The 24,806-nt window shown below is 42.3% G+C and overlaps 1 protein-coding gene across 2 annotated transcripts; it reads right to left on the bottom strand.

The window, feature by feature from the left end:
* Positions 1-2,871: 2,871 nt before the first annotated feature.
* Positions 2,872-22,948, bottom strand: LOC106564777 (TBC1 domain family member 10A). Of its 2 annotated transcripts, XM_014131151.3 has the most exons (10): positions 22,138-22,948; positions 8,653-8,752; positions 8,225-8,332; positions 8,021-8,127; positions 7,822-7,936; positions 7,633-7,698; positions 6,886-7,075; positions 6,455-6,609; positions 4,650-4,728; positions 2,872-3,566 (listed from the first exon to the last, which is right to left on the bottom strand). In XM_014131151.3, exons 1-10 carry the CDS (start codon positions 22,338-22,340, stop codon positions 3,547-3,549), a joined length of 1,143 nt encoding a protein of 380 aa, XP_013986626.3. In that variant the 5' UTR covers positions 22,341-22,948; the 3' UTR covers positions 2,872-3,546. The 2 variants fall into 2 exon arrangements, with proteins under 2 accessions (XP_013986626.3, XP_013986618.3); XM_014131143.3 differs by lacking the exon at positions 2,872-3,566 and having other exon boundaries at positions 3,946-4,728.
* Between the last annotated feature and the right edge of the window lie 1,858 nt (positions 22,949-24,806).

The raw sequence follows: 24,806 nt of genomic DNA, 5'->3' as shown, positions 1-24,806 counted from the left end.
ATGGGAGTGTTCCATTTTACATTTGTAAATATAAAAAGAGAACTTTGCACTCTTTTGCATGTGACAACTAGAGTAATATGCTGCAGTGTTTTATGGCCTGTATATATAAATGTACTTTTGCACATTTCAGACAGCATCACAATAGTAGTGGTTCTCACTATAAAGGCAAGATTATAATTTTTTCTTCAGATGTTGCATGTCAGATTAACCAATCAAGACAAAAAGAGTGTCGTAATAACATTGACCTGTGCCCTTGAACTCTAGATTCTCTCTGCACCCCTTCATGAACAGCGAGACAGTGGGCCGAATGACTGGGATAACTGGAGAGGGAGACCCTCAGTCACCAAAAAGCTTTTGAGGAGCATTAGGGCTCATTAAACCAGACTGTAATCCCCCAGACAGACACTGTCCACATATGGCCATGTGAGATCATCCCTCCACACCACCATACATCTCCCTATAAAACATTTATCACATAATGGAAATATGATGAGCAAGGGATTCATAACACAGGATCCTAATCTTTTAAAACATGACTGTACCACTTTGAGAAGGAAATGTTGAGAGTCTGTACGGGTGGCTAGTTATAGTCATACCTCAGTGGTTATGGTGGGCTACACTGCTACAGTATGTCTGGGTCCCATAGGTTGGGTTGGTTCTAGGGGCATGTCTGGGTCAAGTCTTGTTCTGCACAGATTAGCTAAGAGGCTATTCACTGGTCTCCTATTACGCCCCCTGTAGTCTGGGCCTCTGTCTGAATGTCTCTGTGGAGCAGGGGGGGGGGGGGGGGGGGGGGGGGGGACAGGTGGAGAGCAGAAAGAGATACATTGTTTACCCCGGTAAACAGGAGAAAGGCCAAAAGAAGACAAGAGAGAAGCCATGGAAAAGTTTCCAAAGACAGGCATCCTTGATAGTTGGACACAATGATGGCAGCTCGGAGGAAAGAGAAAGACATAGACTCCATCGTCTGATCTCTAATTCATATCTTATCTTTTGGCCATCTGTGAAAGAGAGGATTCCCTCTCTCCTTTTCCTTGGGGTGTAGTAACTAAATCATCTCCACGGAAGAAACTATCCACAGAGGCCCTAAAATGTATTCCGTTACAAAGGATTGTAAGTGTATGGAGAGGACACACCACAAAATGAAGAGCAGACATCTCAGGTCTGTGTTACCTTAAGTTACAGTGTATCTATGGCAGTGAGACAGCTGCAACAAAAAGTCAAAGAATATTTCAGGATGTTTTGATGTAAAAAAAAGAGTGAGAAAATTGCTTTTCTGATCATTATGACTGTCTAGATCAGGGTTTCCCAAACTTGGTCCTGGGGCCCCCCTGGGTGATTCAAATAATCAAAGTTTGATGAGTTATTTGAATCAGCTGTGTAGAGCTAGGGCAAAAACCAAAACGTTCACCCAGGGGTGGCCTCAGGATCGAGCTTGGGAAACCCTGGTCTAGATAAATGCATCAGAGCGAGGGAGAAGGCTGTCCTTATTGTTGTGCTGCTGCACATTTTACAGGCTCTGCACATCCATTAACGCGAGACGTGTTGTGGGATTCCGCCGTCTTTGAGATGCAAATACCGCTCAGAGCTGAAAGACCCAGAGAAACAGGTGTCCAAGGAAGTGGCTAATGTGTGTATGGGAGGGTGGGGGACTGGGGGAGTATATGGAGATCACATAACCCTCTGTCCAGTCCTCTCTGGTCTTTCTGTTCTGCCATCACTCTCCTTTGCACCAAATATCCCACCATATCAAATGAGAAACAGACAAAACAGATTAGTCCAAGAGTATTGAATTGTATTCATGTAAACATGATTGGTTTGGTAGAGATACAGCAAGTAGATACAGGGAGATGTAGTCTCATAAGCAAACAAAAAGGGTGAAAGGAGTGCTTTTACTATGTAATCATCATCACCCATGGCCATGTGGAAAGTTGATAGCTTGACTATTCTGATTCTATTCTGAGTATTACTTACAATGAGACCAACAAGGCCTAACACTTCAGCATTTAGGTTGCCACAATTTGAAATGTTTACAGATTAAGTTCCAGCAACAGAGAATCTCCCAAATGTCCCCCTGAGTGCTTCATTTCTAACCGTTTCACCATTAGTAGCCTATTCACTATTCCCAAATGTGGTCCAAGCTGGAAGAGATCCATCCACACTTAACGTGGGTGTACAAAACATGTCCCAGGATCAACGCTCATTAGCACATTTCAATAGGATTGGACCCATGCTAGTTTCCTGTTCAAATGACAATGACACCCCCTACTGTATACACAAGTATATGAAAAACTGCTGTAATCTCTCCACAGCTCACGTATAGCTTTGTAATATCATCTGGCTGCCAGTTCCTGCTCTTTTGAGAACATCATGTGAGGAGTGGAATAGAATGGGAGATGGAGGAATCCAGTGGAGGCAGAGGGCTCGTAGAGAGGACTACTGGCTACTATTCTGAACTTTGTGTGGCGAGTTTTCTAGCGGCCAGAGCTGCTAAGGCATCACCTAAGTGGGTGTTTTACAGAGTGGAAGAGAAGTCCAGTGGCTATATGACTCAGGCTGGTTCCCAGACTTGCCCTCTACAGGATCAACAGCAGACTCCATCACCATCCTCTGACCAGTTCTCTCCACTCAAGCCATGAACTGACCCTCTATCTGCAGAGGATGCAGCTGTCAAAGACTTGGCCTCTTTTGGTTGACCGGTCATGATATAGCTTGTTTGTTAGTCTTTTGCTTATGAAGAGCTTTGAGATTTCTATTATGAAAAGTGCAATAGACGTCTACTACATTATTGTGGTGTGTCAGAGTGTTGGTTAAATGTGTGGCAGAGGTTACGTGGATATAGACGTCACACAATAAATAAACACATGCAACTTTACAGAAGACAAACAAAATACATTTTATTCTTAAAGGAGTTGACCAGGGACAAAGTGCTTCATCTTAGACAAATATAAATCTATAGTATGTGAAGTTCTAAACTATGTGCAAGTGTGAAAATCAATAGCAATTGACAGAACTCACCCTTTTACCATCTTTTTTTTCCTTTTTTTTTAATCTAGTTACTTCATATAAAACGATCCCTTCAGAAAATAACTTCTGCAGTTCTAATCTAAAGGCAAATATTTGACTAACACACCTGTGTGTAATATTGACGATTACATATATGCAATTATGCACAGATCTAATAAACGAGTATACACAAATAGCGTATACTTAAGCTCATTATATAGACAACGCTGAATCAACATGGCTGAGTATGACATGAGCGTCATCGTTTGGCATTCTCCCACTACATAACTACACACGCTCTGTTCCCTGGAGCTCTGCACAGAATCATACACACTAAGGAATGATTTAGACAGCATGGCTCTTACAACACATAAACATGGTAAACCATCAAATCGTTGGTCTAGTGACAGGAATTGTCCAGCAAATGTTAATTTACTTCATTAGAAACTATAAAAGATGATACGGATGATTGGTTTCCCCTTGAGCCTGTTGTTCAGGTCCTTCATTGGTCAGGGCTGAACAATGGCCCCACAGAGCCCTCTAGTGTTCATCAACATCAACTACAACCAGAGAGAAAGGATGCACCAATGAGTGAATGAGAACAGCATTTATCTTTATACAATATGTTGGCAACCTACGCTATCCAAACCATATTCTATTGTGATTACAATTTAACTATTAACATTTCCTGTTAATCTAACAATGCAGGATTGGTGTATGTTGGCAATGTAGTGTCTCATACTACAGTACATATTAAGTGACAGACATTAAGTGACAGAAACAGGCATAGTGCTCAAGCATCCAGTAATGACCCCGGATCAGCTGGGACAGGGCCAGGACTCCTGGCTAAACAGACTTCATAGTTATGGCACCTGATCTTGAATCAGCCTAAAATACTTAATTAAATAAGAAAAAGATTGAGATAAACTGACGTGATTGTACAGTCTGCCGCTGAAATCAATCTACCCTAAGCCAAAGTGCCTGTATACCCGTATGGTCCACTGAACGAAGTGCTGCACTCTCCCAACTGATGATTAAATTGTCATTCCCCATACATGTGTGAAAAACAACAGTCTGCTTGGTCTACACTTGTAGTAGCACCCAGGGCAATATGGAAGATACACTAAGGCCAGAGGCTTCCATTCTTATGGAGTGTTTTGCTATAGATGCATTTGGCTATAATGGAAAGAGTCAGTCAAAAGGGTGGGAATGGGAAGGGGCAGGGTCAGAGGTTAAGGGTATACTGGGGATCTGGAGTCAGTGAGCAGTAAACAGGCTTTGTAATCCCCGGCTGGTCCAAGCCCTTTCCATCTGCTACAGGTAGGTGTCATGTTCTGTGCTAATCAGGCTCTGATTGGAGCCCTGCAGGGGTGTGTCTTTGAGGGGTGGGGAGGGCTTGGTAGAGGTGTCGCTGGGTTCAGGGTTGGCTGCCACCGGGGTAACGTTCTTCTTCCCATTCTTCTGCTCTTTGGTCTTTTTCCTCGGCTTGTCCTCCTGCTGGCCCTCCCCATTCTTATTGGTTGCCAGGGATGACTCAACTATGATGGTGGGGTTCTGTCTCAGGTCTTGGCGATTGGGTGGTTCAGCGGCCATGATAGCCTTGGCGCCATGCATTCTGGGAGGGGACTTGCAGTGCAACTCACCCCGGGTCTCCTTCCAGCGCCGCAGCTGGGCCAGGTGCTCCTTCTCAATGTCCCGCTCTGACAACGGCAGCTCTATAACCTTGGACAGAGCATAAGAGGCAGTGGTTAACCTAGCGGTCTTAAACTCTTGTCAGCTTGACAAGGTAGCAGAAATCATGACTGTAATATCATAGTTTTATTAAAGTGCCACTAGGTGGCAGCAGGGTCTTTTCAGTTTACACCATAGCCCTTAGCATTTAACCTGTTAGGGCTAGGGGGCAGTATTTGCACGGCTGGATAAAAAAATGTACCCGATTTAATCTGGTTACTAATCCTACCCAGTAACTAGAATATGCATATACTTATTATATATGGATAGAAAACACCCTAAAGTTTCTAAAACTGTTTGAATGGTGTCTGTGAGTATAACAGAACTCATTTGGCAGGCAAAACCCTGAGACATTTTCTGACAGGAAGTGGATACCTGATGTGTTGTATTACCTTTAAACCTATGCCATTGAAAAACACAGGGGCTGAGGAATATTTTGGCACTTCCTATTGCTTCCACTAGATGTCACCAGCCTTTACAAAGTGTTTTGAGTCTTCTGGAGGGAGATCTGACCGAACAAGAGCCATGGAACGATGATGGCCCATTAGACACCTGGCGCGCGAGTTCATGTTGGGTACCCTCGTTCCAATACGTTATAAAAGAGAATGCATTCGTCCACCTTGAATATTATTCATGTTCTGGTTAAAAAAGGCCCTAATGATTTATGCTATACAACGTTTGACATGTTTGAACGAACGTAAATATATTTTTTCCCCTCGTTCATGAAGTGAAGTCCGGCGGGCTTAGATCATGTGCTAACAAGACGGAGATTTTTGGACATAAATGATGAGCTTTTTTGAACAAAACTACATTCGTTATGGACCTGTGATACCTGGAAGTGACATCTGATGAAGAGAATCAAAGGTAATGGATTATTTACATAGTATTTTCGATTTTAGATCTCCCCAACATGGCGGCTAGTCTGTATCGCAACGCGTATTTTTCTGGGCGCAGTGCTCAGATTATTGCAAAGTGTGATTTCCCAGTAAGGTTATTTTTAAATCTGGCAAGTTGATTGCGTTCAAGAGATGTAAATCTATAATTCCTTAAATGACAATATAATATTTTACCAATGTTTTCTAATTTTAATTATTTCATTTGTGGTGCTGACTTGAATGCCGGTTATTGGAGGGAAACGATTTCCTGAACATCAACGCCACAGTAAAACGCTGTTTTTGGATATAAATATGAACTTGATAGAACTAAAAATGCATGCATTGTCTAACACAATGTCCTAGGAGTGTCATCTGTTGGAGATTGTAAAAGGTTAGTGCATAATTTTAGCTGATTTTATGGTTTTGGTGACGCCTGTCTTTGAATTGGCACAACATTACACACAACTCTTGTAAATGTACTGTCCTAACATACTCTAAATTTATGCTTTCGCCGTAAAACCTTTTTGAAATCGTAAAACGTGGTTAGATTAAGGAGATGTTTATCTTTCAAAGGGTGTAAAATAGTTGTATGTTTGAAAAATTTGAATTTTGACGTTTATTTGGATTCAAATTTGCCGCTCTTGAAATGCACCTGCTGTTGATGGAGTGCACCACGGGTGGGTCGCTTGCGTCCCACCTAGCCCATAGAGGTTAACACAGCCCTGAGATTCATCACATTCATGTCAGCAATTGTCAAAGTGGCTAAAAACCATGACACTGAGCATTTTCCAGTATGGATGTTTCTAGAAGTCTGGCTGTGAATGGTGGTTGCGCATCACTACCTCCCGCACTAGGAATCCTTCCAGCATGTAGCGTGTGTCTATGGTCTTGAGCAGCTCCATGGTCTCGTACTGTCCCTGACACGTCTTCAGCTTGTCCTGGGAGCCCAGCATGCACTTCAACAGCACCAGGCCCACCCGGAAGATGATCTTCACCCCTGGACGACCGGACAACACCAGACAAACAGATGAAGTCGCACTGTGTCCTGAGAGTCTTGACATATTTGTGTGTGTTTTTTTTGTATGTTTGAATGTGTCTGTAATATAGGTGATTATGAGTATGCTGGGGTGTGTGTCCATGTCAGTGGAATGTAAATGTGTGTTTACTGTGTGGAATCAGCAAATTACATACATTGTACGTGTTTCATATAGCCACATGCATTAAACATATTGCACTCCACAAAGATCCTGTTAAATTACATTCTGCATCTCACCCTCACAAAGGAACATGTCCCAGACACGTAGCACAGAGGCCCAGGGCAGGGTTCTGGAGAAGGCACACATAAACCACTCCGTCATGTACAGGATGGGGTCCAGCTTGTGCTTCTTCAGGTGGCGGTGGGCCAGAGGAGACACCCGCTTCAGCAGAGCAAACAGGATCTCCCCATCCAGCTGGATCGCCTCCTTCAGGAGCACACAGGAACCACCATCAGAATGGAGGGGTTGAGAGGCAGAGAGGGGTGAGGGGGAGAGAGAACAGACTCCTTCCTCTTTTTTAAATGTAATAGTTTCATTAACCGGCCCACATTGCCTGGTCACCCGCTCACTCAGGGCCATTTGTCATTAGCTGGTCACAGACATCAGGCTACAGGACACGTAATGACAGCAGCACATGTCAGCTAAAGAGCTTGCCCAGTCATATGATACCTGCATTCAACATGTGTCACCTAACATTGTACAGCTTTTCTTTTCCAAGACACGGTGGTTCCAGACAATGATAAACATGCTGAATTAATGTTTAACTGTATTTTAGTGACAGGTAAGCTCATCCGAGTTACTCTCTAGCTCTGCCCTTGGGAAAACCCAACGAACTGCCCGCGGTAAGCCTGATCTTTAAACCCCAATATAAAACCTCTCCCTGTCCCAACCAACAAACAGCGGATTCTCTTCAACATGGGACCTGGGTTCCTTGTATTCTTTGTGTTCGAGTATCAGTGTGGTACGCCTGTGGTCAGTCTTACCAGCCCTACACTGTAGTATCCAGGAAGGTACTTCTCACAAATCTGCACCAGACCCCAGAATGCATCCTGTTAAATAAAAGCGCAAACATGAATTCAGCACGGCTGTGGTGTATGCCACATTCCTCTAGTGTGAGTAACAAGAGTATTCAACATTTTTTGCATATACAGGGATGGTATGCGTGGACTGACCTCAGCAGGCATGTGCATTAGCAGCACAGCAGCGATGGGAGCTTGAGCTTGGCAGTAACCCTCCTCAGGCCGGTGCAGTGTGTAGGCTTTGAGGACACGGTACAGGTCCTGCTGCCTACACACGCACATGATTTTGGGTTACAAAAAACAAACATGTACTGAGAAACAGCCATGGGTCCATGTCAAGTGAGCTACTCACCCATGGCCTCCTCTCGCCACAAACATCTCATGGAAGGGGAACTGTCTGTGGAGGTCCTTCTCGATCACATCCACCCACTTAGGGTCTCCTGCCTGCCTGTCCAGCTCCTTTAAAAACCAGTTAGCTGAATTCACATGCTTCATGTGTAAAAGTACAAGACTGTGTGTATGAATTTGTGTGTAGCGATGGTGGTTAGTGACCGACCTCGAACTTGCCCTTGTGTTGCTCCCTCTTCACCTTTCCTCCTGACAGGTAGAGCCACGCCCGGCCTCGCAGAGAGGGGGGGATGCCCTTCTGACAGCGCAGCTTCATCTGGGGGGCAGGGAGTTAGTGCTTCTGTCACAGCCACTCAATCATGCACAGTGAGATTAAAAATCATGGCAATTCATTCAGTGGAACAGATTCAATATGAGGCAAGGGGGGTAGATTGTTCAAGTATGTGTTCAATTACTTTCCTTACATACTTTCTGGTGCTTACTGCATAACAGTCACTCAATAAGAGGAGAAGGGGTGACACATGAAACCTTGCAATGTTATTAACATGCTTTCGATAAAGAAAGCGGTTATGGTCAGCATTGGGATTTCGGTATCCTATCAGCCGGTGTTGAGCAGCAGATGTTGGACTTGCTGACCTTCTTGTGTCTCTTGGCCATCCATTTGTCCCAGTTGTTGAGCATGTCCAGCCATTTGGCCTCTCTCTGTCTCAGCACTTCAGGAGGGATGTCTTCAGCTCTGTGGGAGTCAGGGGACAGACAGAGGGTTAGTCTACAGCTACACACCCGTCTCCAAAACACAATGCATACACCAGCGAAACCAGAGGCAAGTGAGGGAAGGAGGGAGGGCCAAACAGGAAGACCCATCCCACACAGGAAGCTGGTTCCTGTAGCTTCCGAAAATCATTCGCCAGAGGAGCGTACTTTCTTTTTCTTACAGAAAAAAAACTTTTGACTAGAAAAGTGGAGCCATATGATCGTAGTGTCCATTGGAACCAGAATGGAAATGGAAAAAGATAAGAGACAAGGACAATAGCTGCCATTGTTGCGCCTCTCCAGATGAAAAGAAGAGAGAGAAAGCTGACAACATAGTTCTGGAGGACTGCTGGGCTTGGGCTCCTTCCCTTGGTAGGAGGAGAGTGCGGTTCAAAGGGGCCCTAAAGAGGCTGCGTGTGTTTCAGTGTCGCTCAGAGAAAGAGCATCTTTACTGTAACCAGCTGACGGACACACCCAGTACACTGGACCGACTGTGGTCAAATTACCAAGGGGGATGCAGAGAGGAGGGGAGAACACAACACCATGACAGTATTTTTGCACTCATTAAGCATAGCCTATCCTTTTTCTCTGGAATGAATGAAACTAGGTTGTCTGTTATAGGGCTACATGAATATGAGAGACAGACAGAACCCCAGGACAGCAACATAATTAGACCCAACCAAATCATGACAAAACGATAATTACTTGACACATTGGAAATCATTTACAAAAAAAAATGAGCAAACTAGAATGCTATTTGGCCCTAAACAGAGAGTACACAGTGGCAGAATACCTGACCACTGTGACTGACCTAAAATTAAGGAAATCTTTGACTATGTACAGACTCCGTGAGCATAGCCTTGCTCTTGAGAAAGGCCGCCGAAAGCAGACCTGGCGCTCAAGAGAAGACAGGCTATGTGCACTGTCCACAACATGAGGTGGAGACTGAGCTGCACTTCCTAACCTCCTGCCAAATGTATGACCATAGAGACATATTTTCCTCAGATTACACAGAGCCACAAAGAATTTGAAAAGTCACATTTTGATAAACTCCCATACCTATTGGGTGAAATACCACAGTGTGCAATCTCAGCAGCAAGATTTATGGCCTGTTGCCACAGGAAAAGGGCAAACAGTGAAGAATAAACACCATTTTAAATACATCCTATATTTATGTTTATTTAACTAGCTGCACATCATTACATCGTATATATAGACATAATGACATTTGAAATGTCTTTATTCTTTTGGAACTTTTGTGCGTGTAATGTTCACTGTTCATTTATTATCCATTTCACTTGCTTTGGCAATGTAAACATATGTTTCCATGCCAATAAAGGCCCTTAAATGGAATTGATTTGAGACACACACGTTCTGTCACAGTGGTGGCAACTGTGGTAACCGTAGCAACATTAGGAGAAGGACAACATGTCCTTCCCTTCCAATGGAGCAGGACCGAACAGCCAGATAAGCCTGCTACAGAACCCACAACAAAGAGGCTTAACAATAACACATGACAGATTGGACAGGCTAAAACTAACAAGCTCTTAGCCTAAAAGGCTCTGTCTGACAAGTCTGCTTTATGTTTGCGTTTGTTTTATTTCCTTTTAGGGACAGCCCTGCAGTCATTAGTCTACATCCAACCAAATGGGCTGAACACTTAGGCCTAAATTCTCTTTCCGTCCAGCAGGCCAGATCAGATCACATGACATAGATACTAGACCTAAAACCCCAGAGCGGAAGAGTGGCCACTCATGCTGTGTACACAGCAGTGCCTCACAAGCAATTGCTTTACAAGGTGGAGAAATAGCAGCAAGCACAGGGCTAAGCACAGTGATTAGCATTAACCTTGCTGGATTAGTGAAGACTATCATATTACAGGTATCCCGGGTCGAGGTTGATCTCAGAAATGGAGACTAGGTAAACAGGGACAGGTGTAGTCCAAAGATGATCATTCTGAGCTAGGGTTGTGCGATATGTTACTCCAAATGTTGCGATATCCGATATAAAATAATTTGCGTCGTTAACGACTAAATCATTCCAGACTGTGCATTTTGTGCTCATTTACAATATTAGTCAGATTCTCATGAAATATTCTGTGTGGCAACAAAAAAACAAGGCTTAGTTAATTAATTTAGACTTCATTTTCAACATCTTGATATAGCCTAACTGATTAAACTGCATAGTTTTGATTTGTAAAGTTCAAATAGAGTATAGTCTTGCACATCACGTTAGATGTCAAACATCACAATAAAATCATATAATCAGCCCAACCCTATTCGGAGCACTCACTCTCAAATACAAAACACCATACAAACAGCACAGTGCAGGGATGTGGTATACTTCATCACATCCTGGCACTCTTGGGGGAAGGGGCGGGGCAACGGCCGATCCCTTCCTACTCCTCACAGGAAATCCATCCTCAGACAAAACAGTGGGACACTTGCCACGACCCGCAAAGCACACAAAAAACAGGAAATTATCTCGCCATTCCTACTCTTGCTCAGCAACCACTCACTGGGAGCCTAAACACTGGAGAGAAATGCACATCACAATAGGCTGTAAGCAGATGAGTTAGAAGGCGTTTGTTCAGAACAAGAGGTGACACATCAGGCCTGTATTCTGTTTTGCAAGGCAGCAGTACCCGGTCTAACATACCACATTGGTAAGCAAAATGAGAGGGAAAACAATGCCATAATACACAAAAAGGTTGTCAAGTCACCATGGCAGCAGTAAACAACTAGAAAACAACAAACTAAGAGTCTGTATGGTGATCTTGCTTTTTACAATGGAGAAAACCTTGTCATACCATGTAGACTAATCTACAAAAGATGTAATGTCTGAAACTGATTATTTAAGGTACTGCAGGACTTCCAGAATCTTATGCAGCGAAAGGGCCCACTGAGAATAATCTGTTGGATTGTCCTAAACGCCTCCATTTGTAACAGTACAGCCAACAGTGACTTGGCTGAGACAGTCTCGCAAAAAATTAAAATGGCTGACAGTCACCAGAAGAGGCCAATGAATTAAAACAAAGCACCCAAGTCTACTATAGTCTATAAACAACTACCCTATCCTAAGTGTTGATGGGCAATTTCAAGGTAACAGAATCACTTAAAATGTATGCCAAACAAAACAATTTATTTCAAAGTTTAACCACACAACTGTACTCAAAAGGACATATTTTAACAATTTACACTGAAATTGTACAAAAACACATTCACTGGAAGAACTGTGCAGATACAAAGTTTGGTAACAAAATGTCTGTATAATCTCACCTTCAACGCTAAATATCTGCTCCAAATTAAGATTCAACGAGGTCCGCATAAAGAATGGGGTGTCAGCTATGACATGACACCTTGAGTTTGAAAAAAAAAGTAAAGTGGATTTACACGCAGTAACAGAATTACAGTAACATAATTACATCATGGTCCCTGATCTGTACTACAAAGAAATGCATAATTATGGATTTGAATGTCATTCTCTTCATGGTGATGTATCCTAAATAGGTACACAAATGTAGAAATATGCAATATCCTGCTTTGCATATATGGGTATTACTCTACACACTGTACTTTCCAAACTTGTGAAACAGACATCTGATTGGTTCAGATTCATTCCAGACCAAAACTCTATCTATAGACGTTCAAATCAAGGCCGGCCTGGACCGGCCCAAGTTTTTTGGTCTGCGGACATCGAAATCAAGGCTAGGGCGGACTGATCAAATTTCAACTACTTTTCAACGTCCATGGACACCAGTGTCGGTTCGGTACAGATGCTGGTTACAGTTAATGGAAGAGAGGAGGCTCATGGGTAGGTGTCAGTAAGAGCCGGGAGAGGTAACATTAAGCAGCGAGACGCAAAGAGGGAGCGAGGGAGGGGTTGTCCAGACTGTTTTAACACTCTCGCTTAGACCACTAGACTGACAGAAAGAGAAAAGAAAACACTTATGAGCTGAACATAACAGAATGCCAGTGGAAGGAAGGACAGTAGCAGGTGACTACTATGATATGCCATTGTAGACAATTCAATTGCAGTAATTCCTTTACTGATTTTTTTGGTAATTCGGTTACCGATTTGTTAACAGAATTACAAGTTTTAAATCAATTAATAAGTTAGGGCTTGGCGATGTCAAAGACATTTTTTATTTCACCTTTATTTAACCAGGTAGGCAAGTTGAGAACAAGTTCTCATTTACAATTGCGACCTGGCCAAGATAAAGCAAAGCAGTTCGACACATACAACAACAGAGTTACACATGGAGTAAAACAAACACAGTCAAAAATACAGTCGAAAAATAAGTCTAAATACAATGTGAGCAAATGAGGTGAGATAAGGGAGGTAAGGGCAAAAAAAAGGCCATGGTGGAGAAGTAAATACAATATAGCAAGTAAAACACTGGAATGGTAGATTTGCAGTGGAAGAAAGTGCAAAGTAGAAATAGAAATAATGGGGTGCAAAGGAGCAAAATAAATAAATAAATACAGTAGGGGAAAAGTAGTTGTTTGGGCTAAATTATAGATGGGCTATGTACAGGTGCAGTAATCTGTGAGCTGCTCTGAGAGGCGGTGCTTAAACCTAGTGATGAAGATAAGCGTTTCCAGTTTCAGAGATTTTTGTAGTTCGTTCCAGTCATTGGCAGCAGAGAACTGGAAGGAGAGGCAGCCAAAGGAGGAATTGGCTTTGGGGGTGACCAGAGAGATATACCTGCTGGAGCGCGTGCTACAGGTGGGTGCTGCTATGGTGACCAGCGAGCTGAGATAAGGGGGGACTTTACCTAGCAGGGTCTTGTAGATGACCTGGAGCCAGTGGGTTTGGCAACGAGTATGAAGCGAGGGCCAGCCAACGAGAGCGTACACGTCGCAGTGGTGGGTAGTATATACGTTTTTACGTTTTAGTCATTTAGCAGACGCTCTTATCCAGAGCGACTTACAGTAGTGAATGCATACATTTCATTTTCATTTCATAATTATTATTTTTTCTCTGTACTGGTCCCCCATGGGAATCAAACCCACAACCCTGGCATTGCAAACACCATGGTCTACCAACTGAGCCACACAAAGAACCATGTCTTTGACGACAGTGCTTCTTTATAATAAATTGACCCATAGCCATCTGTGTTTTCTAGAGAACAAACTGAAGGAGGCGTTTGTATATATTTCATAATGAACTCCTATCAGTTCAGTGACCTATCACAATTGGATAAGACACAAAACATGTGATTGGTAAATGAGTTGCAAAAACATGACCAAAAAAGGCGATCTTGAAGCATATAAAACACATATTTTATTTAAATTATCTTTGATATAAAAGCCTCCTTCATTTTCTATCTGTAAATGAAACTGATGAAGGTCCACACACACACACACACACACACGCAAACGCACACACACACAGTTTGCACAGGGCAGTGAGGGCACATATCTAGCTAGCTGTGTTTTGTAGTTGTTGAATGGGTTAGGGTTAGTTGTTGAATGGGTTAGGGTTAGTTGTTGAATGGGTTAGGGTTAGTTGTTGAATGGGTTAGGGTTAGTTGTTGAATGGGTTAGGGTTAGTTGTTGAATGGGTTAGGGTTAGTTGTTGAATGGGTTAGGGTTAGTTGTTGAATGGGTTAGGGTTAGTTGTTGAATGGAATATATGAATATATGGGGCTTTGGTGACAAAACGGATGGCACTGTGATAGACTGCATCCAATTTATTGAGTAGGGTATTGGAGGCTATTTTGTAAATGACATCGCCGAAGTTGAGGATCAGTAGGATGGTCAGGAATGTTTGGCAGCATGAGTGAAGGATGCTTTGTTGCGAAATAGGAAGCCAATTCTAGATTTAACTTTGGATTGGAGATGCTTGATGTGAGTCTGGAAGGAGAGTTTACAGTCTAACCAGACACCCAGGTATTTGTAGTTGTCCACGTATTCTAAGTCAGAGCCGTCCAGTGTAGTGATGCTGGGCGGGCGGGCAGGTGCAGGCAGCGATCGGTTGAAGAGCATGCATTTAGTTTTACTTGTATTTAAGAGCAGTTGGAGGCCACTGAAGGAGAGTTGTATTTCATTGAAGCTTGTCTGGAGGGTTGTTAACACAGTGTCCAAAGAAGGGCCAGAAGTATACAGAATGGTGTCGTCTGCGTAGAGGTGGATTAGAGACTCACCAGCAGCAAGAGCGACATCAATGATGTATACAGAGAAGAGAGACGGCCCAAGAATTGAACTCTGTGGCACCCCCATAGAGATTGCCAGAGGTCCAGACAACAGGCCCTCCGATTTGACACACTGAACTCTATCAGAGAAGTAGTTGGTGAACCAGGCGAGGCAATCATTTGAGAAACCAAGGCTATTGAGTCGCCGATGAGGATGTGGTGATTGACAGAGTCGAAAGCCTTGGCCAGGTCAATGAATACGGCTGCACAGTATTGTTTCTTATCGATGGCGGTTAAGATATCGTTTAGGACCTTGAGCGTGGCTGAGGTGCAACCATGACCAGCTCTGAAACCAGATCGCATAGCGGGAGAAGGTGCGGTGGGATTCGAAATGGTCGGTAATCTGTTTGCTGACTTAGCTTTCAAAGACCTTAGGAAGGCAGGGTAGGATAGATATAGGTCTGTAGCAGTTTGTGTCAAGAGTGTCCCCCCCTTTGAAGAGGGGGATGACCGCAGCTGCTTTCCCATCTTTGGGAATCTCAGACGACACAAAAGAGAGGTTGAACAGGCTAGTAACACGGGTTGCAACAATTTCAGCAGATAATTTTAGAAAGAAAGGGTCCAGATTGTCTAGCCCGGCTGATTTGTAGGGGTCCAGATTTTGCAGCTCTTTCAGACCATCAGTTGACTGGATTTGGGAGAAGGAGAAATGGGGAAGGCTTGGGCGAGTTGCTGTGGGGGGTGCAGTGCTGTTGACCGGGGTAGGGGTAACCAGGTGGAAAGCATAGCCAGCCGTAGAAAAATGCTTATTGAAATTCTCAGTTATAGTGGATTTATCGGTGGTGACAGTTTCCTATCCTCAGTGCAGTGGGCAGCTGGAAGGAGGTGCTCTTGTTCTCCATGGACTTTACAATTTGATTAATTCAAAATGTTTTTGCGCAATATTCCAAATGCCTGTATAGCAAGAATCAAGGTTTTATTCTTTTTTATGAGCTCTTAAGTCCGCTTGTTCTCATGCTGTACATTTTACATTTACATTTTAGTCATTTAGCAAACGCTCTTATCCAGAGCAACTTACAGTGGTGAATGCATACATTTCATACATTTTTTCCCCGTACTGGTCCCCCGTGGGAATCAAACCCACAACCCTGGCGTTGCAAACACCATGCTCTACCAATTGAGCCACACGGCTCGTCTCGTCTTCTTCGCTCCTGTGTGCACCTTCCGATTTATACCAGAGATCTCGTGGAGTTGCAATGATCATGAGAACGGTGAGGAATCAGCCCAGAACTACACGGGAGGATCTTGTCAATGATCTCAAGGCAGCTAGGACCATAGTCACCAAGAAAACAATTGGTAACACACTACGCCGTGAAGGACTGAAATCCTGCAGTGCCCGCAAGGTCCCCCTGCTCAAGAAAGCACATATACATGCCCGTCTGAAGTTTGCCAATGAACATCTAAATGAGAGTCGTCCCAAAGGCAGGCGACAAGCTTAGGTCCAAAATAAGCCCATAGAAACACACGCCTCATTTTGGAGAAACAAATTTGCGAGAGTGAAACCACTCGCTTCGCCTCTTCCGCTATGGTCTACACACACACCAAGCCCCTCCCCCTGCCTCTCACGCCAACAAAGTTGAGCGATCACATCTTCCTCTCTGACAAGAGGTTTCAACTCAGTATTTGCATTCGAGGTTTGGTCCAACAGAGTCGGTCATATGGACACCAAAACATATTTACATTTACATTTTAGCAGACACTCTTATCCAGAGCGACTTACAGTAGTGAGTGCATACATTTCATATATTTTTTCCGTACTGGTCCCCCGTTGGAATCGAACCCACAACCCTGGCGTTGCAAACACCATGCCCTACCAACTGAGCCACACGGGATATTGACTGTAATAGAGAAGTTAAGTTTTCTAACGATACCCTTTTATTGTCTCAACTACTCAAGTTGCGAGCAGAGCAGACACCTAAAACAAGTATCAATGAACATTGATTCTAGAAAATACTCAGTTTGTCGAGCACAGCATTGGGGTACCACATAACGCTAGCAGTATTTTATCCAAAGACTGTTATACTAGCAGTTTAGTCTGTTTTATAAACGTGCAGTAAGTATAAAACAATTATATAAAGGAATTTCTCATTGAGAAATAATGTAGGCCACTTGATTTCAACATCTGAACAAAGTGCAGAGGTCAACATGCTTTTCAAACTGTTGGGAGACAGAAGGGTGTGTTCATAACAATTTAACTGTTCAACGTTGTTAGCTAGCAAATAGAGCCAAGTTGGCTAAACTTGAAATATAAAAGAATAGCTGGCTAATCACATGGCCTTGAGAGATTATTGATGAGACCCATGTTAATTTTCCATAGCCTAATGCAGGGATAATCAACTAGATTCAGCTGCGGGCCGATTATTTATTGAGCGGATGGTTGGAACATAATTACAAATAATTTGTAGACTGCAATTTGACACAAACATAATTTTAAACCTTGCTTACATTTGTATATGATCACCACTCTCTATTATCCGTGGGAATACTTGGGAACAGATTTGCAAAAGTTGATTTTGGAATTTTTACAGGTCTTATGTCCAACAATGAAAATTCTAGACTAAACAAAAATTATAAATGCTGCATGTAAAGTGTTGTTCCCATGTTTCACGAGCTAAAATAAAAGATCTGATATTTTCCATACGCACAAAAATCTCTCAAATTTTGTGCACAAATTTGTCTACATCCCTGTTAGTGAGCATTTTGCCTTTGCCAAAATAATCCATCCACCTAAAAGGTGTGGCATATCAAGAAGATGATTAAACAGCATGATCATTACACAGGTGCACCTTGTGCTAGGGACAATAAAAGGCCACAGTAAAATGTGCAGTTTTGTCACAACACAATGTTACAGATGTCTCAAGTTTTGAGGGAGGGTGGAAATGGCATGCTGTCAGCAGGAACGTCCACTAGAGCGGTTGCCAAAGAATTTGATGTTAATTTCTCTACCATTAGGCGCCTCAAACATTGTTTTAGAGAATTTGGCAGTACATCCAACCGGTCTCACAACCGCAGAGCATGTGGAGATCCTGGCGTGGTACACATCCGGCTTCATTTGCGGGATCGTCTGAGACCAGCTGATGAAACAGCTGATGAAACAGAGGATAATTTCTGTCTGTAATAAAGCCCTTTTGTGGGAAAAAATAAATAAAATCATTCTGATTGGATGGCCTGGCTCCCAAGTGTTTGGGCCTATGCCCTACCAGGCCCACCCATGGCTGTGCCCTGCCCAGTCATGTGAAATTCATAGATTAGGGCATAATGAATTTATTTGAACTGTAAGTCAGTAAAACTATTGAAATTACTTGTTACATTTATATTTTAGTTCAGTATAAAAAAATTAAGTAAAACCACGTGGGCCAAATTCAACCCTCAGACCACCAGTTGGGGGACCCTGGCCTAATGCCTGCTACAAGAAGTTAGTCATTATTATTGAATGTGCATTATGAATAGAACTAGTTAAATTTGTAACAAAAAAAAGGGGCATTGTCATTGACTTGAAAGACCAATCAGTGTTTATTGCAACAAAAAATGCAGGTTAAACTATTTTCATAAAATAAATTATTAGTGGGTCCCATGGTTGTGGAAGGCTTCGATTAAGCCTAGGTATAACTTCCCAAGCCCTGAATTCATTAGATTACTGCTGATTGTTTGAAATGCAGTGTATTTGACCTTCAATTTTACAACAATTATTTAGAGAAGATATTTGAAAAAATGATATAGTACCCATCAAAAGTTGGGACACCTACTCATTCAAGTGTTTTTATTTTTACTATTTTCAACATTGTAGAATAATAGTTAAGACATCAAAACTATGAAATAACACTTAAGGAATCATGTAGTAACCAAAAAAAGTGTTCAACAAATCAAAATATATTTGAGGTTCCTCAAAGGTGCCACCCTTAGCATTGATGACAGCTTTTCACACTCTTGGCATTCTTTCAACCAGCTTCATGAGGTAGTCACCTGGAATAAATGTCAATTAACAGGTGTGCCATCTTAAAAGTTAATTTGTGGAATTTCTTTCCTTCTTAATGCATTTGAGCCAATCAAATCAAACTTTGTCACATGCGTTGAATACAACAAGTGTAGACCTTACCGTGAAATGCTTACTTACAAGCCCTTAACCAACAGTGCTGTTCAAGAAGAGTTGTGCTATATTTTTCATTGTGCTCCTAAATTTACTTGTGTGCGTCTACATTTTTCAACATAGGAGAACATGTCACCATAGAACCCTGAATTTATGTTAGTCAAGGAGGTTTCCTCTTCCTGCGACAACATTTAAGCAAACACATGCCCTGGTCACCTCAACTGCATTGTGTTTTGTAAACTAGACGCATTTATGAAATTGCTTCTTCTAAAGAGAAATTATATAATGGATGACAGTCAAAATGACATTTTGGCCAAAAAGTCAAAGTCCGCTCGATCCTTCATTGAATCAGATGACTCATTCATCACAAAACCCTCTGATATGGCGAAATACTTTAATGACTTTCATTGGCAAGATTAGCAAACTTAGGCATCACGTGCCAATAAACTCTGAACCTTCAAATCCATGCATTACTGATCAGATTATGAAAGACAAGCATTGTCGTTTAACTCTAACGTGAATGTGGAAGAGGTGAAAAAAATTGTCCATCAATAATGACAAACCACCTGGTAATGACAACTTGGATGGAAAATTATTGAGGACGGTAGTGGACTATATTGCTACTCCTATTTGCCATCTCTTCAATCAAAGCCTACAGGAAAGTATGTGCCCTCTGGCCTGGAGGGAGTCAAAAGTCATACTGTTAACCAAAAATAGCAAAGCAGCACCCTTCACTGGTTCAAACAGCCGACCAAATCAGCCTGCTACCGACCCTTAGTAAACTTTTTTGGGAAAATGTTTTTTTCACCAGATGCAATGCTTTTTCACAGTAAACAAATGAACAACTGACTTTCAGCACGCTTATAGGGATCGTCAATCAATATGTACGGCATGAACACAAATGACTAATGATTGGCGGAAAGAAATTGATAAGAAGATTGTGGGAGCTGTTTTGTTACACTTTAGTACAGCTATTGACATTATCGATCATAGGCTAAAAAATGTATGACTTTACGTCATCTACCACACCATGGATCGAACGTTACCCATCTAACAGAACACAGAGGGTGTTCTTTAATTAAAGCCTCTCTAAAGTAAACCAGGAAGAGTTAGGCATACCTCATGGTAGCTGTCTTGGCCCCGTAGGTTTGTGTATTTTTACTAATGATCTACCACTAGCATTGAGTAAAGCCTGTGAGTTTATGTATGGGCATTTCCATGTAAAAGGACCCATGAGCACCAACATGTAAAGTTCATAGGAGCATGTCAAATTGGGTGTCAAATGAAAGCTAAAAGTCTATATTTGAGAAATGAAGGCATACATTTCCTACCACTTTTCATCCCAAACATGTTGAATAAGCAACATATGGAAAAGGGGTATTTGAAAACAAACTAGAAAAGGTATTAAGGTATTAGAAATACATCAAAACACAATAATGCTGAAGTAAAGATCCCCGCCAACTAACATCAACACATATTTAGTTTTGGAGAAAATGTTCTGTCTGAACTAAGTTTAAGAAACATTGCCAAAACCCACATATATTTAAGATACACTACATGACCAAAAGTAGGTGGACACCTGCTTGTCGAAGATCTCATTCCAAAATCATGGGCATTAATATGGAATTGGTCCCCCCTTTGCTGCTATAACAGCCTCCACTCTTCTGGGAAGGTTTTCCAAAAGATGTTGGAATATTGCTGCAGGGACTTGCTGCCATTCAGCCACAAGAGCATTAGTGAGGTCGGGTATTCTGTTTATTCATGGTTACAGGGATACTATGAGCGGGATATCAAAAAGGTCCATGTAAACAGCTTACCCCGAATAAGACCTTAGGCGGGATTTGAGCAACTATCCAGAATACTGTGCGCATGTAAATGTGGTCAATCTTTCCTGGCTCAACGTAGAGGAGAGATTGACCGCAACACTAGGTCTTTGAGAGGGGTATTAGTGTTGAAAGCTCCAAACCCTCTTTCCAAACAGCTAACACAGATCAAAACACCTATACATACCTGACAAGACATGCCACCAGGGGTCTCTTCACAGTCCCCAAGTCCAGAACAGACTGTGGTAAACGCACAGTACTACATAGAGCCATGACTACCTGGAACTCTTCCATGTCAAGTAATTCAAGCGAGCAGTAAAATCACATTTAAGAAACTGATAAAACAACACCTCATGGCACAACGCAGACTGAGGTGACACACACAAACCCTGATGTATTGGTATTCTGGATTTTATATAGTAAATGTTTAATATTAGAGTAATATTGTATGATGCATTGTTTTATTTATGATCTAAGTGGTTGTGTTTTGTGGTGATGTAACTGTTTTAACCCTGTTTGGACCGCAGGAAGAGTAGCTGCTGAGAGGGTGGAAAGATAGAATGAGGGTTGATACACCCGGGGACCGTGGCAGAACTGCAGGTCCTTTTTCTATCAGTTACTCTGAGTGATGCAGAGGCTTACATGACAGAGGCTTTCTCATCCATCTTGTCTGACCAGACACTCTGTACACAGCTTCCTCAAGGAGGTTCACAGAGCAGCAAACTATAAACTTGCTAAGGGTGGGGTAGGGGGTCATTCTGGACAACGCAGGTGTTACCAAAGGCTAGTAAGGGACTCTAGACAGAATATGGCAGGTCATTTTTTGACAAATTACATCTGAGTAACACAGAACATGAGAGGAATAACTGTTTCTGTTGACCTCCAAGTCCTCCTGTGGGGCTGAGTTGGTAGAGGATGGCGCTTGCAACGCCAGGGTTTTGGGTTCGATTTCCACGGTGGAAGAGTATGAAAAAGTACCAAAATATATGTACTCACTACTGTAAGTAGCTCTGGATAAGAGCGTCTGCCATTTTCTGTGTCTTTGGTGGAGAGCATCCACTGGAGTTATACCGCAAATAACAGGCTACTGATTCAAATGTGAAGTGAATATTGGAGAATTACAAACAATAAAAAGTGGTGTGTTTAGTCAGATGAAAAGGGTGCCTAATCTGGAAGGAAGATGCCTTTGACAATTTTGTCAGCCACAGATCTTGGCTACTTCATTGCTGGTGGAAAGTTATAAACAGACGGGTCATACTTACGATTGTTCTGAATATTGTTGTGCACCCCCAATAAATCCATATTTATCCGTCTGTCTCTCGCTGGTATAGCCATTTAGTTCTGAGTCCGAGCCGAAAGAGTTGCCTTCATCTGGCAGTGCCAGGCTTTCTCTGGTGCCCCGCAAACTTTTGATGGACTCTGCTGACTGAAGTCCATTACCTGGCTCAATTCTAATTCTTGCCATTTAAACCACCCTCTCTCTAGCTTAACTTCTTCTTCTAATACCATTAGTCAAGTAAACCTCCAGTTATTTAATTCTAAGTCAAACATTTCAGTGAAAACCTTAGCTACTGTCTGAAGTGAAGTTTATGGCCGTCAACTATCGTAACTATCGTAACCCTAGTCAGCTATCGTAACCCGCATAGCATCGTCGAGGTAAATTAGAGCGACATAGCTAGCTAACTAGTCTAAATCAAAAACCACTCGACTAGCTACAGTTAGCTAACCAACCAATTAACGTTAACGAAAACTAAAATGGAAAGTTAGAATCAATGAACTGGATAGACAGCTAAAGAAGCTAGCTGGCTAGGTTAGCATTAACGGTAGCTAACCGCTAGCAGTGAGAAACATGCCACTATTTGTCAACAACACCATCACAAATCAGAGCAACACAAAAAGCAGTCTAATTGTACCGTTACTAGCAAGCAAGATGGTGTTGTTGAACGACTGGTCAGCCAGATAAAACCATTGAAATCCAGTATGAATCAACCTCTCATCAATAACTCGCTCTGACAGGCCTAGAGCAGATTAATTAGACCGAGACACTGCTTGCTAGCGTCAGCTGACAGTCAGTTTAGCAAAGACCATGTTCGAGGTCGTTTATTTATAAACTGGGTTGTTCGAGCCCTGAATGCTGATTGGCTGACAGCCGTGGTATATCAGACCGTGTACTATAATAAAAAATAAAACAAATACGTTGGTAACCAGTTTATAGTAGCAATAAGGCACCTTGGGGCTTTGTGATAAGAAGAGCCCTTAGCCTTGGTATACTGGCCACATACCACACCCAGGCGTTATTGCTTATATATATACTGAACAAAAATATAAACGCAACATGTATAGTGTTGGTCCCATGTTTCATGATATGAAATAAAAGATCCCAGAAATGTTCCATATGCATAAAAAGCTTATTTCTCTCAAAATGGTGTGCACAAATTTGTTTACATCCCTTATAGTGAGCATTTCTCCCTTGCCAAGATAATTCATCCACCTGACAGGTGTGGCATATCAAGAAGCTGATTAAACAGCATGATCATTACACAGGTGCACCTTGTGCTGAGGACAATAGAAGGCCACTCTAAAATGTGCAGTTTTGTCACACAAGTCTCAAGTTTTGAAGGAGCGTGCAATTGGAATGCTGAATGCAGGACTGTCCATCAGAGCTGTTGTCAGAGAATTTCATGTTAATTTCTCTACCATAAGCCGCCAACCAACGTTGTTTTAGAGTATTTGGCAGTATGTCCAACTGGCCTCAACGGCAGACCACGTGTATGGCGCCGTGTGGGCAAGCAATTTGCTGACGTCAACGTTGTGAACAGAGTGCCCCCATGGTGGAGGTGAGGTTATGGCAGGCATAAGTTATGGACAACGAACACAACTGCATTTTATTGATGGCAATTTGAATGCACAAAGATACCGTGATGAGATCCTGAGGTGAATTGTCGTGCCATTCATCCGCCACCATCACCTCATGTTTCAGCATGATAATGCATGACCCCGTGTTGCAAGGATCTGTACACAACTCCTGGAAGCTGAAAATGTCCCAGTTCTTCCATGGCCTGCATACTCACCAGACATGTCACACATTGAGCATGTTTGGAATGCTCTAAATTGACGTGTACGACAGCATGTTCCAGTTGCTGCCAATATCCAGAAACTTCACACAGCCACTGAAGAGGAGAGACAACATTCCACAGGCCACAATCAACAGCCTGATCAACTCTATGCAAATGAGTGTTGCGCTGCATGAGGAAAATGGTGATCACACCAGATACTGACTGGTTTTCTGATCCACACCCCTAACTTTTTTTTAAAGGTATATGTGACGAACAGATGCATATCAGTATTCCAAGGCATGTGAAATCCATAGATTAGGGCCAGAGGAATTTATTTTAATTTACTGATTATAAATCTAACTCAAATTGTTGCCTGTTGCGTTTATATTTTTTTCAATATATACATATATATGTATATGACAAAGATTGGATAAGTTTAGTTCTTGGAAACCATATCAATATGGTATAGACATATTTTGCAAGTGTTCATATTTTTATTTTATTTTATTTAACCTTTATTTAACTAGGCAAGTCAGTTAAGAACAAATTCTTATTTACAATGACAGCCATATAATATGAATGTGGTTCCAGACAAGCCAAACACTTGTCCAGGGCTCGTGAGATCATCTGCGCAGCGCAACTACAACAAAGATGACCTGGAACGCGCCCATAAATCTCGGATGTTTGGTTTTAATGTCTATGGCTGTTGTCAGCAAATAGTGTTAGTTGATATTTGTCGCCACCTATCGATGCATTTAGCTAACATGTCCTAAATTACTGCTCCATGAGATGAAAGTGAATGTCTCTTTTTCAGTGGCTACAATGAATTTTGAGTGCACTGAGGTATTGATTCCACAGAAATGGAATGATAACAC

Source organism: Salmo salar, chromosome 01, assembly GCF_965601325.2.
Source record: "Salmo salar chromosome 01, fSalSal1, whole genome shotgun sequence".
Taxonomy (NCBI): Eukaryota; Metazoa; Chordata; class Actinopteri; order Salmoniformes; family Salmonidae; genus Salmo; species Salmo salar.
The sequence above is the reverse complement of the archived record's forward strand: the minus strand, read 5'-3'. Positions and strand labels throughout refer to the sequence as shown.